General features: G+C 40.1%; 1 protein-coding gene across 4 annotated transcripts in view; it reads right to left on the reverse strand.

Annotated features, from left to right (window-relative positions):
* Positions 1-11,212: 11,212 nt before the first annotated feature.
* Positions 11,213-14,707, reverse strand: part of Dgki (diacylglycerol kinase iota) — a 429,274-nt gene continuing 425,779 nt past the window's right edge. For 3 of the 4 annotated variants that reach the window (XM_028768388.1, XM_028768386.1, XM_028768389.1), the window contains one exon: positions 11,726-11,842. In XM_028768388.1, the coding sequence (XP_028624221.1) occupies positions 11,726-11,842 (117 nt within the window). Of the gene's footprint in view, positions 11,843-14,707 lie in introns of all 4 variants that reach the window. The other variant, XM_028768387.1, reaches the window with a different exon arrangement.

The following is a 14,707-nucleotide window of genomic DNA, read 5'->3' on the forward strand; positions in this document are numbered from 1 at the left end:
TCTGGGGAGGAACGAACACTTCTGGAACCTTCACATCAAGGCTGGTCTCTGGTTATGCTCCGGGTTGGAACAATCTGCTCTGCCATACAGCCCTCCTCTTTCCTGGGGTGCCTAAAGAAGAATCCAAAGCCCGTGCACATGGCACTGTTCTGCAAGGAGAGGTGACTCCCTGGGCTTTGGGGACATCTTCCAATCACTCAGTAGCTGTGTCTTTTTTGAGAAGAATGTAAACTCTTTGTATTGCAGTTTTCTCTTTGGAAAAAAAAAAATGAAATTGTTTAGCCTGAGTTGATAGTAGGGGACTCTAATTTCAGTGTGTTATATTTACTAATTAGCTTCAACTTTTCACAAAGGACACAGGACCATCTTAACCCTTAGCCCAGTTCTCTGGATTTCTCAATGGAAAAAAAAAGATATTTAATACAAAAATTTAAAGACAGATAAACCCCAAGGAAAGGAAAAAAGAAAATATTTTCAGACATGTAAGAAGACAATTCATCTCACCAGACCTTAGTTAAAGAAACAATTTGTGGGTAGACGCTAGCAAGTTAAAAACAAAGAAAATGGAAAAGTTAAACTGGCAAGAAAAGAAACTCTTAAGGCGGCTGTGAAGCATTCCTGTGAACGTTTGTTAAAATTAGAGAAGTCTCAAAATTCATGAGGATGTAAATAGTATCCTGCTTTGCTTTTTTGTTTTATACATTGACAGTACTACAGACTTACAGTTGTGTAATACTGCTTAACCAGTCATGAACATAACATCTTAAAAGATGGAAAATCAGTTTTGAATGATTGAACTTCATTACAGAGGAAGAAAATAAAATTCACATCTAACATCTAATACACAGATGTTCCAGAAGCAGGAAACATGACATTGGAGGGGGATGATAAGTGTCTATTGTAACCATCTCAGAACTGACGCAAACTATAGTTACCAGAAAACAGTCTGGAAATACTGTGTCTGGTGGGGGTGGGGGCACATGGGCAAGTGTTGCAAGACAGTGGATACTCCTACATGTCCATGGGAATCCAGAGGAGGATGCTGGCTGCTTTGCTCACTAGTCTCTCACTGGACTTGGAGCTAGCCTGGTGGCCAAGCAAGCCACCGAACTCTCTTGTTCCTGAGAACTGAGAGCATAGATCTATGTACAGTGACAACCAGCTTTCTATGAGACACAGGGGATCTGAACTCTAGCCCTCAAGCTTGTGCTGCAAGCACTTTGACCTGCTGAGCCATCCTCCTGGTTCCTACAGCTTTGAGATCTTCCATTATGACTACTGGACACTGGCACACTCCCAGCCTTATATGAAGATACATCACAATGTTTTAATCTTCTTAGATTTCTCAAGACTAGGTAGTTTCACCACACACATATAGTGTAGCCCTGTAGTGAAACTTAAAGGGGAACCTTTGTCTTAATCTCTCTCTCCTAAAACCCTTCTGTCTAAGCGCTAGCCCCATTTATATCCTCAACTTTCAGCCTTGTGTCTGAAGTCTGCCATGTTCCACTCTTGTTGGTGCTCACTGCCGCGAAATAATTTGCTGTCTGTAAGGTAGGGGCGATTAGACCTTGTGTCATTTGATTCTCATCTTTTGGGGACACATGTCTTTATTACCCGAGGTTCATCATTTTAACAATGATTCTTTTATACTTCATTTGTATTAAGACTGAAAGGTAAACCTGACTTCATTAGTTCTTTGTAGAAGCAGAAGTGTGCTTTTTTTCTTTTTTTCTTTTTCAAAACATTTATGCCTCATCTAGGACCCTTTTCCAGTGTTGCCTGTCAAGTTTTCATTTACCTTTTGATCTAAAAAAAATGTAATTCAACTAAAGTTAGCATTCTCATTTACTGTGCTGTGAATCAGAAAGAAAAGAAACAAATCATTTATATTTCATTTTTATTCTGTACATTTCCACACAATTCACAATACAGAAAAAGTGTCCAAAAAGTAAGTATAACTAGTCAATTTTCTTTTTCAGAGATTAATTCAGTCTCCCAAATTAATTCCATTGAAAATCTCTGTAGAGCAACACAGTGATCAAGATTCTTTATATAAATAGGAAATGCGAGAAAATTAGGGAAAAATACTTTATGACTTTATTACAAAAAAAACCTCCTTTCTTCCCTTTCCCCAACCCACCCATCCCACCCACCCTCCCTCCAATTCATAGTATCTGGATTCCACTTTACCTGGAAATAAAACTTCCTCTTCTACTGCCATAGCTGCTACTACTGGGGGATCCCACCCTGCAGCCGCCAGTTTTGCAGAGGCATGGCATGGCATGGCTCTGGGATGTAATCAGACAGAATCAGAAAGCATGAATGAGCCCTTGACAACATGACCCCAAGCCTTCATATATATGTAGTAGCCTCTGTGAGTGACCCAGCTCCAGCCGGCAGTCCTTGGGATGCCTGAGGAGCCTTTTCACTCTGGAAAATCGTAACATCAAACATTTTCATTCTGATGGCAATATCAGCCATGTAACGCTTCACAGAAATCACTTTCTCACTTTCAAATCTTGGTGGCCCATAGAGCAATCCTGGTGGTCCACTTAACCCTTGACAATTTGGAAAAAGAGCTGAGCTAACAAATATGAGGCTAATTTACACCTTTCCTTTTCCATACCTGTTTTTCTACGGCACGATAAATTTTGTCCTTTAAAGTCCCCAGATTCATCCCACCCTCCCCTGGGGCAAACATTCCACTGTGTTCCAACTCACAATCAGGATATCAGCAAGTAACAAGATCCTAACTGCACAGCCAAGGAAGCCTGTATGTGCATGCTAAGTGCCTCAGTCCAGCCAGTGAGAAGTGTGGGGGTAGGGTGGGAAATAAAAAATGTCATTGATAAGAAAACCCAATGATCAGGACCCATTTGGATGCATTATTGTGGTACCGTGGGTATAAGATGAGAAAATGCATTTAAACACTATTAATATGAAGAACACATCTGAGAACTGCTCATGAACTTCAACGAAAAACCTAAATGATTCAGGGCTGTCATTTCTTTTGGGCTCTTTTCATTTAAATAGAGATTGCTTGTAAACATCTCATATCTACCATTTTTAAGAGGAAAAAAAAGAGCTAGGTTTATAGCCTCAAATAACAAGGTCTACTATTTGAATAGTTAAGTTGAAAGTACATTTAACTTTGTAGATAAACTTCTTCGAGTTGATCTTACTTTTCTCAATTTTTATGATGGGCCAGGAATCTGTGAACAAGGCCTTGCATGGTGGTGCATGAGTTTAGTCACAGTACTTGGGAGACAGAAGCAGGCAGATCTCTGTGAGTTTGAGGCCAGCTTGATTTACAGACAGAGTTCCAGGACAGCCAGGGCTACACAGAGAAACCCTGTCTCAAAAAATAAAATCTGGGCAGTTGAAGAAAGTCTCAAACAACATCCTACCCTTTGGGAGTTGTGCTACAAAGCTTTTCTATGAGTGGCCGCCATTCCCCACCCCCAAGTTTCACACTCGGCCATGTGAATAAACAAGATAGGCTAAGCTGCACAAACTGACACTTCCCAGCTCCTTGAAGCTACTCTCTAATGTTTGCCTCCTACACTGGGCTATACATGAGGAACGATGTTTGTTGAGTGTGTACATATATTATCTAAGATGCCATGAGAGTCGGTACCAATCCAAGAGTCATCGGTGTTCTGCCTGAGAATCTTTTCTTTTTTTAATTTTTGTCTCTTCTTATAACTCTATTCTTATTTTTCTTTCCCAAGTCAAGAAGGACAAGGAGAGAATGAAAGAAGAGAGAATGGGCTTGTTAAAACTCTCAGCAGAATTCTGGGTCTGATAAAACTCCTCAGTATCTGAACACTGACTCTTCCTGTTACCACTGCTGGAAAATTGGGTCTCAGGCGTCACCATTACAGCCAAAATGGATGATAGTCAATTAAGACTGCAATCTCCTTAAATAAAAATATAGAAACACTAGCCTATTGTCATGAGTTTAAGTTTTATTTAGTCACAGAGAAGAATAGAAAAGCTCCAGTCTCTTTATGGCCAAAAAAATAGAGGTGTCTTTAGTCTTTTCTCTAAACCCCAGTTCCAACCAAAAGGACAAGAAGAAAAAGAAATGTGTGTGTGTGTGTGTGTGTGTGTGTGTGTGTGTGTGTGAGAGAGAGAGAGAGAGAGAGAGAGAGAGAGAATATGAATAGTTCTGCCTCTAAAGGATTTGAGCTATATTTGTAATGAATAATAATTTTAAAAACTGCCCTTGATTCCCCCTAAAAAGTTTTCATCTATTTGTCAGGAAGCAAACAGGCTCTAAGGTTTACTTCAGTCTAAAATAATAGAAAACTAAATCTGGGAAATATTATATTTTTTCCAAGTCCCTCACAAATAAGGATTGACTTTCCTGTGATCAATGAGCTGATTTTTGATCTTCACTTAAAGCACTGGAAGGAACAGTTGAAAAACACTTTGTTTCTCAAGGAAGCCCAACTGAATTTTTCTGGATGCAATGTTTAGAAATGAAAAGCCATACATAACAAAGCTACCAGCTTTTCATGCCTGTTTTGATCTGTCTTGCCCTTGGTTTCAAGTCCACACATTGTTCATCCCTTAGAACTTGGATCTGACAGTACCAAATAACCAATCTCCTTGGGACATTCTTATTTCTAACTTTTCTTTTCAGGATCAGATATCCTTGTACAAATTCACCAGTCTGCCCATAGGCACTCTGGGAAAATATACGATCAGAATGAGAGAACATTAGCTATTCTTCCCACTGTAAGTTCATCACAGTCTCCCATACATAGTCTTAAGTCTATGTATGTGATTGTAGAGGGTGAACATTGAACCTACACCCTCCCATAAACAGATCAATCATGCTTTGAATGACAGGGTCATTCTCAACATCTTTTGGTATTGTAGTCTGAAACAATATTAGCCTTCAAAGGAGGCAAAATAGTGCTTTCATGGAGAAAGGAAGGGTGGGGAGGGAGGGAGGGAAGGAGGGAGGGAGGAAGGGAGGAAGGGAGAAAGGGAGGGGGATCTCAAACAAAATACAGAAGTCATAAAACCTTAGAACTAGCTTCTTTTCATGAAATCTAGCACAGTATCCAAACCTTGAGCACTTTGTGTTTGAAATTTGTTCACGTTGGCATGACTCTTGATAACAAAATCTCTGGAATTCTAATTTTAAGGTGCCTCTTGGTTCTACTCAACTTGGCTGTGACATCGCTGGTAGATTTTTTTTCATGAAGAAACTTTGTATCATGGAAATCTGACTTCCATTGATCTAAAACTCCATTGAAGGCAAAGGTGGACAACTATTTCCCCAGAAAGCATTAATGTGGAGTATATTAGTCTGAAATTTCAAGAGCTCCCTAATTTGGTGGGGACCCTGTGTCTGATTCTGTGCAGATTGAATTCACTACGCTGAGACCCAGTTTGTTCCATTGGAATATCTTACCTGAATTATCCCATGCATGGAATAGTGTCAGATATAAAAGCTCAGAGCCGTCAAAAATGGATCAAACTATCAAATCACTGACTTAAAAAAACTTATGGAAGTTGTTAATAAACAATATTTTAATTGTCTTAAATTACTTTATATTCTAAGCCACATGTGTATCTTAACAAAGAGCTGAGAAACAAGAGAGTTCCAGTTGCTCTCACTACCAAAGGCAGCCAACTCAGACACCACTGGCCTCCGGGTTCTAGAACACTGGAAGCAGAGAGAAAACCTATCTCACTTTTTTATTCTGAATTTCCTCCCTTGCAATTACCATGCTGGTACCAGAAGCCAAGGGATTTCCCATGATGCCTCTCACGTACATTTACTTAGCTTCTAAAGATCCCTGAGCAGAATTTCCTTCTGTGATTAGGTTACAGTTAATTCTAAGAATCTCAAATCACAGCCATTTTTTTTTTATATCGGAAGAACGGTAAGATTTCCAATAAGGATTTACTTGAGACTGTCCAAAAATATTCATCAACACCCAAAAATGTTTTCAGCAGAATTTTGAATTTTTATCTCCTTATGTTTTCTCTCCTTTCTTTGAGTTCTTGAATCAGTGCTTTGTTTTATTTTTTTTTAAATGAGGACTAAAGACTACTCCCTCCAAGGTTTTAAACTTCCTTGTGTATAAAGTGATGTTTTAAGAAATCAAGGTTCCCATGAATTTTTAAGATCAAATGTTGCCATCAGACAAAACCATTTTTAAAATGATGTAAAGGAAATAACAATGTAATTGCAGCCCCTTTGGTTGGCCAGTCCCTACTAGTGACATGCCTAAAGATGGTCAACCCCCGCCCCACCTAAGTGCTTCCAGATGTTGAACGTTTGTAACTCTGTATGCATGCCCACCACAGTATTTGGCAACTCATGCCTCATCTTCTTTATATTTAATCAAAACCCACTGAAAATTCTGCTTATTATTCCTGGTTTAGCTCCCGAGGGCTGGGATAAATAAATCTTCGTTTTTGCTTAAGTAGAGTTTCTAACTTTCATCTTAAAGCTTTAGTTTCAAGGATATTTTTAAGAACACTACCAGGATTCCAAGGAAATGAAAATATAAAATAATACTGTTGCTTCAAAATAATACCATTGCTTTCCTATTTAACATTTGCTTGTACAGAATTAAAATATGCTAGCCAGAATAACAAACATGACAAAGACTCTGGTGAACTTTCAGGACATGCTGAGGTATTCCTGGAGTCCATACAAACACAGAACTTACAGAATTTAGATTTTGCATTTGTTCCCTGTCTGTGGAAGTTGTTTATCCATTTCATTCATAGGTAGCGATATTTTCACTGAGCATCCCAATGAGTGACAAATATTTTGAAAAAAAATGTTTATATAAACTTACAAATAAGACTGGTTTTTGGACATATTACTGGATGAGCATGAGTGAATATGTATCTAATCAGTACTTCCTGGAGGAACACATCATCCCAGCATTCAAGTTCTACTATAAAGTATTTGTTTTAATAGCTTTGGGATTGTTCTCTGTTTCCTCTTTGGGACCAGAATAGTAAATCTCAATGTTCTGCATGAGTGGATTATCCAGTGTGGTATTCTTAGCTTATTTCTGTTTTTAAGTTTCTCATTAAGCTGCATTAACAGCCTTAAAATCCAAAGGTTGCCTTCAAGGATTTAACTCATATATAACCCAGTTCTCTGGGTGATGTTAAAAGCATATGTTGCTTACACCATCTGATGTGGAAGGAGTGTCTATGACTGTGACCTCTCAGGTCACTAGAACAAAACCTCCCAGACTGCTTCTAAGAATCAACTGGTCATAATTCTAGAAGGCAGCCAAGGGCATCAGGCATGTACTTATCCTTTGGGTAACCCCGGGTATTTGCTCCCAAAGGGAAATTTTATCTTGATATATTTTGATCATAACATCTGGGGAAGATTTCGGCAGTGATACAAAGTGATAGGCAGTGGTGCCAGGAATGTTGCCTCAGTCAGAGAACTGGGGGTTAGGCCATGAGTGATGATACTGGAAGAAGACATTTCATCAGCTCACTGTGGAGCTCAGTCCTGAGAAGAACTGAGAGTTGCAAAGGCAGCATTTTTTGAGACGTGGGCAGAGAGAGGTTATACTAAACACATATTACAGTGTGTTCAGAGAGCTAATTTAATACATGGTCTTTCTTTCCCTATCGTGAACATAATTTAGTTGGAGAGAACAATTAGCAGTCTTAGTTGGTGGTTATGGTGAGCCATTTTTAACCAAGATCTATTTTTACTTTTAAAGAGCATAACTGAATAAAACACCATGCTGTGCTCAATGATTTAATTAGCTTCTCCTACTGGAAGACAAGCTGCTGCAACCCCAGACCAAATCCAAGTAACTACCCCTTCTCCCCAACAACAGCTTGCCCTAGTTAAAGAACATTAGAAAGCTGACTGGGTGTGAGTCTTATAAACTCAGGTTTAAAGCAGTGAGGAGATCATAGAAAAAATAATTCTTCTTTACTGCCTTGAGTTCTAAAACTTGAATGGACAAGCCATGGGGCTTAGGGTGGTTTCATATATCATGGAAGGCAACATATAATGATCAAAAAACTTACTGGTTATGGACTTTATGACTCTGACAATATCAAATGCCATATGCAGTCATAGTGATGCAGGAGTAGAAGTAAGCTCAGGAATAGAGGAAATAACAATTAAATGAAAAATCCTGTTTCTTTACCAACCATTGCCTATTAGTGTTAACTATACACATAAAAATGATTTGCATGCTTTTAAAATGTCTTCTTTTTTAAACATATGCAATATGTGTGTATGGCATATATGGGCATCATAAATGTATATAAATAAATATATTTCTATTTATGTATGGGTAGATATATGTGTACATGTACAGATATGTGTGTATATGAGCAAGACATTTCTGACATAACATACAAGCAAGCAGGTTTGTCCACACTGACAGTGTTTCTTGCTGGGGACTGAGATGGGACACCAGCACAGAGGACTCCTTCACACTCATGGGATACTTCCCATGGAGTTAGAACTTTTATAAAATGCATGTGCTGCTTTCATAACTAAACTGTGTGTTCATATAATTGGCCTGTGGTAAAATGAAATTGCTATGCCTTATTTTCTCAGATTTGAATATCCTAAGGAGTCTAGCAAATACATTTCAGAGATCCATTATGCAAAAGAGTCTCAACTAGGTTCCCGTGGAAAGGACTGACCTGTTGAGCATCTCAGAACCCAGACCAATGTGCCTGGGCACCTTCTGGGCACAGGGGCCTTCTACCGTGTCTTACTAATTTCACTGTAGCTGAATTCTGCTTCAGAACTCCCACTGGGTTTCAATCATCACTTCTATGGTGGTAGCCGGAAATCTCAAGGCAAGATTCCAAGTCATGCTGTTTATCCTTCTAGGGTAACTAATTCTCTCTTGTCTCCCTTGTGTTGGCGAATGTGGTAGTGTCAAGGATTGGGCTAACGTTTCATGGTCTATATAATACAAGGTCACAAAAAATGATTACCTTTACAGCTATCTAACGCTTTCTCTTAATAACACTTCATTTTTCATGTTCCGAGCAGTCTACTTTAAAGAGAAATTCCAGGGAAGACACAGGAGACTGAACACCAGACAGTTAGCTAGGCTGGCTGCTCCTTGTGGAGTATCCCTAGCAGGGTGTATAGAAATTATTTTTTACAGGTACAGATTTTTATGTCTGATAAAGTTTGTGGGGACTAGGACTGTACCATTTTCTTTCATACCACCTGTTGGCTCACTACATATGACACTATATGCCTAAGCAGAGACAGATACTCCTGGACCACACATGGCTTTAGCCCTTCCTAATGCTCAGAACTATCACACATAACAAACAACTAAAACAAAACAAAACATCCTACAGGAGGTAGACTCAAAGTTGTTAAAATCATGAAATCTGTGGCTTCTTTGCTCAGATTTTCTTGACATCCCAAGTTTTAGAGGTGCTATATTTTCCAGAGATGGATCATGTAGAGTATATTGCCCCTCAGCAATAATGTACGAACTAAATTATTTTTAGGGGTTTAAAAATAAGTTTCTACAGCACTGGGACCCTTACAGTAGCCAGTACTGCATCTACCTTCATTCTAGGGATTTATTTATCTTGATTGGAGTTATTGGAATTGGCCCACAACCACCTCTATCCTAAATTTTCTCTGGGCGGTTTTGAAACCTTCTCAGAGAAATATGATATGGTGGTTGATGAAAATATAGTCCTGCATCTCAGCAGTGGCCAGCTGGATAACCAACTGCTTGGCCAAATGCTTGGCTCAATCTAGGGGTGGAAGGGTCTATTCAAAGCCAGGTTCCAGTCCATTCTAAGATTATGTTTGTCATCACAATATTTCCTTGTCAGCCTCAACAACTGAGAGACTCCTAACAGAAACCCAGTGACTTCAACTCCTGGAATGATCTAGTCCAGAGAGAGTTCTAGTCCTGAGATAGATGCCTGGAAACACATTATTCTTAGCCAACCCATTTCCCCACAGCTAGATATGATGCCAAGTTTGATCTTAAAATGACTATGGGGAGTCTCTAGTAATAAAATCCCTACCCACTCAAAGCCTCTCTTACACTTAATATGGCACATCATATCCCCCCTTTCAAAATGATGATATGTGATTCTGATAAGTAAACTGTCCCCATTGGACTGTGAGGTTAAAGATCACATGCAGAAATACAGAGGAAGGATTTTGCTATGTTTAAGAGAAAGATGGAAGAAAGCAGAAAGAAAAGATTATATACCCAACTTGTAATTGTGATCGACACCCTAAGTCGAGAAGATTTTGGATAGAAAGCAGGATATTTTCTCCTCATTATTACCAGGTTCCACTTGTTCCATGGTATGAACAGAAGTAACAATTTTAGAAACCATTTCTGCCACAATAGCTTATATTAAGAAATTTGTGAAAAGAAAGTAGGAAAAGGAGCAAAATAGACTGCCCTAATACATGGAAAATGGTGTCATCAGTCATGATCTCAGAACTTAAAATGTCATAGGTGAAGCACAGACCAGGAAGGGCCAGGCATCCTGAGAGTCTGATCATGTAACTGGTGAAATGAAGTTTTGTCCTTGTGTCAGCTATCCTTGATGTTATGAAAACTGAACTTTAGAAAAAACGCACACAAACCCCCTTTCACCACTGTATCCATGAGCCTATAGTTAATAGCCTCAGCCCAAAATGCCAAAAGCTGTTCTCCTGTACTATTGTAACATACATGGCTACTTTCATTTTTGCTATTTTTTCAAGTCAATTAGACTGCTTTCTATCATCATTTTACAAAGATGAGGATTAAACGTTTGAGTGCTCCATTTCCTATAACCACTGTCCAAGACAGGTTCAACCCTGTCACTGAAACAGTACTTAGACTCACACGACTCTGTAAACTAGATATGGGGTTTCATTGACTCCCTGGCTCTTCTCTACTGCAGCAGAAGGCAAAGATGGCTGCACATAGGCAGTGCCGAGCTGTACAAACAGCCCAAGCTGAACCAGTCCTTCCTATCAGCAACAGCCCAGCTGCCTGGGCTGACTCTAGGTTACATCTGTGAAGTACCTCAAGCACAGATAGCTCCCATACTACCTCATGGTACCCCAGAGACAGAGCACATAAGTGAACAGTAGCCCTGTGGCACTTCCCTGCTCCTATGTGATGAAACCAGGTGGGGGGTGGGGCACATGCAAAGCCACTAGCTAGTCTTGGTGTATTTAGTCTGCAAATGGAAGTGGTTTTATAGATATATTTCTGTAAGACATCCGGGAGGGTTTCAAAGACCTTTAGACAATGTTGTGGTTGGAAGACTGAAAATAAAGAGACGAAAGCATATTTTCTAAATCGATGGGTGATTACAGTAGAATTATGAGGTACAGGGGAAGGATGAATGCCTAGAGGAAGGAGGGAGCAGTGTCATTGATGTGAAAATCCTCAGAATCTTTAAAATAAATTAGATGGGTGAACACAGAAGTTCATGCTACTTGCTGGAAGCAATAAGGATCAAATTTTGTGGAACGCGTACTCCACAAATCTCCAGTAGCCTGCCTCCTTCTCAATGGGCTATCATGTCCTGTCGTACATCCCTGTAGCCCTTAAAACCTGGTAGCATATTCTCAGATAGATCCTTGCAGGAGAGAGGCAGATATGGATTCCATTAACTTCTTCCAGGGGAGCTGCCCAGTGGCTGGGAGGGCGTAGGTGATACGCTTGCTCAAGCTCTTCTTGCCTGTCTACCAGGGTCAAACGGCCGTCTCCAAGTCCTCATGGCCAATGATCTTATAGTTCTGTCGGCTTTCTAGGTAAGCAGCCAAATCCGGGTCTCCAGCCTGCTGTGCTCGTTCTTGGGGTGTCTTTCCCTATAGACAGCAGAAGAAGAAGAACAAATAGCTGGATTGAGGTGATGTCCATATATGATGGACACGGATTAGACAAAGATGAGTCATCATAAAGAGTCCTTCCCATGTTTGATGCTTCAGAGTGTATGAGATGTTTTCTAATCTATTTACATCTAGAATCAGAATCATATCAGTGTGTGGTGTTCTAAGTTAAAGGGTTAACAGGAAAGGCTGTGTCTCACTAAACAAGAAGTTATGGAGACTCTCTGAAACTGTGGGGAGAAACTGTGTGTAGTGCATTTGATGGCCAAGCACTTTTCAGAAGGAGACAGAGAAAACAACTGAGTAAAATCAGGGAAGCGTAGAGTCATGTTTCTAGTTCAGGACTCCTCTTCGCTGAACACTGGGAACTGAGCAGCAGAAGCCAAGAGGAGGAGTGACAACTCAGAGATCATCTAGAAGGCTCTTCCTCTGCTGCTTTCAACACCCACCTTCCTAACAGTTCACTGACTTAGTTTGCACCCAATACTGAATCATCACTAGCTTAAGAGTCTTATAACAGGTCTTACACAACTGTAGCAGACTCTTACCTTTACTTTGATAATGATAAGGCAGACATCCTCACCTTCCAAATATTCAGGAAAGTGGGGTGAAGTGAACCTCTGAGCGGACTTGTAGTAAACCCTTCTCTAAGAATAAATATTCTCCTAGGATACTGCCTCTATCCTAAGGGTTCCAGAAGAAGTTCCGTTCACGAGTATATTCAACTTTTATGTAGCACTGGATTACAGAACGATAAGATTACAGGATTCTGACAAAGGAGTGGAGCACAGCTACACTACTATGTGGTAAGATCTATAGAACGTACTTCTGAATGCAAAGTTACAATGTTCGATAACATGTACAATATGACTCCAACTGGTTTTAAAAACTCAGAGTCCAACAAACATACGTGCACATACGTAGAGACTTGGTTTAATCATGTTTAGCTCTAAGTGAGAGGATTTCAAGTGGCTTTTGCTTTTCTTTATGTGCTTTTCTGTGTGTCTAGTTTTCTATATGGTCATAAAAATTAATCGGCTGTTTATATTTTGAAAAATGAATGCAGTTTTATAATTCAAAATTGGAAGAAGTCTCAAATACCTTGAGTCTATTTATATAAGAAGCTTAGAAAATAAAAGGCAACTGTCCCCAGGCTGAACCTCATGAGTTCCAGGCTGTCCCTCTTGTTCTTATGTCTCTTCCCTGTGGTTTTAGTTTCTGAACTGTGTACAGGCCCAGCCATGGTGTGATGAGCGCAGCAACCCTACTGTGGTCTGAATTGCTTTGGCCAAGCCACTCCTCCCCAGTTGTGGCCTATACTAACCCTGCCTACAAGGTACGTGTTTCTGGATTCAGTTAAACATTGAAACATTTCAGTGTAATGTCATCTGGGAAGGATCACACTTAAGCATTCATCTGTCATTTGAAATGTCTGGCTAAACAGGTAACAGATTGTCTATACACCAAGATATAGGCAAGGTGTTTTTGGTGAGCCTAGGGGGAAGCTGAGGCAGCCAGGCAGGGAACAAGGATTCCAATGTGTTGGCAGAGGAGAGGAGAATTCCACGTAATATAACTGGCTCAGAAGTTAGAGAGGGCGACTCAAAAGGCAACTAATGTCACAAGGTTTGCTGTTCAAGAAAAGCCCAGGCCCACACTGGTCATGTGTAGATTCTCATCATTTAACCAAATCTAATGGAGTTTATAACAATGACCAGGCTCCTAAGGTCTATGTATACATACCATGGCTAGAGTTACTGGCTCAAAACCCGGTCCTGTTTAATGAAAGCCTCACCCATACCTTGAAAGTCTTCTTTGCAACTATAGAGACCTAGCTAGTGATGGGACTTGCTGTCTACTCAAAGTCTTTCAAAACCCTGCTTGCTTTCCAGAACAGATGATAGACCCCTACCATTGATTCATCCTCCACCCTTTGTGTGTGTGTGTGTGTGTGTGTGTGTCCGTCTCTGGACCTGTCCCTGTCCTTGCTCAACTCCACTGAATTATAAGAGTCCCATACTCCAGATATCAACCATGTCTCTTGGAGATTCTCTGTCAGTTGATTCTACTAAGGGAAGCAACAGATCCGGATGACCTAGATTTTGCCTGCTGCCTTATCTGTACTCATGGGCACTTTCTGGTCAAGGTGGCTTACACATTCCACCAACAGTCTCTGGCCTCAAGACCAACTTAATATGCTCACATACTCTGCAGATTTAAAACATCACCTAAGAAAGTAACCCCATTTCAAGCCTCTTTGACATAAGTGACGTTGTGAGGCAGGAATCCAGGATATGAAAGTGATATATGGCAGTGAACTCAGTTACTCTTTGTCCCTCTTTATCCTACTGAGCCAGTGGGATATTCTGTCACCAAATAAGGAGGGCTAATCTGCTCAAACGTATTAGGCTACAAGTCAGCAGAGCCAGTAGTGTAGCAGCTAACTAGTCTTCCTCTGACTTCCTGATCCCATTCCTGTCAATAATACTTCTATGATTGACAGTTACGGAATAATGTAAGAAAACACACGTAGGAAGACTCTTTGAAAATGTAATGGCAACTGGGACTGGAAAGAAGGCTCAGGAATCTTGAGCTCTTGCAGAAGCCCCAGGATTGATTCCCAGCACCCATAGGGTGGATCACAACCATTTATAACTCCAGTTCCCCAGAATATGATGTCTCTTTTGACCTCCACACATGTGATACATATCCATATACTCTTTCACACACACACACACATGCATCTAAAATTAAATAAATAAACTTTGGGGGAGAATACCGAGTGATGTGGATATATCAGGTTTAGAACTGTTAGCAGCATCTCAAGGTGAGATCCAACTATCT

Source organism: Grammomys surdaster, unplaced genomic scaffold (genome assembly GCF_004785775.1).
Source record: "Grammomys surdaster isolate TR1022 unplaced genomic scaffold, NIH_TR_1.0 186, whole genome shotgun sequence".
Taxonomy (NCBI): domain Eukaryota; kingdom Metazoa; phylum Chordata; class Mammalia; order Rodentia; family Muridae; genus Grammomys; species Grammomys surdaster.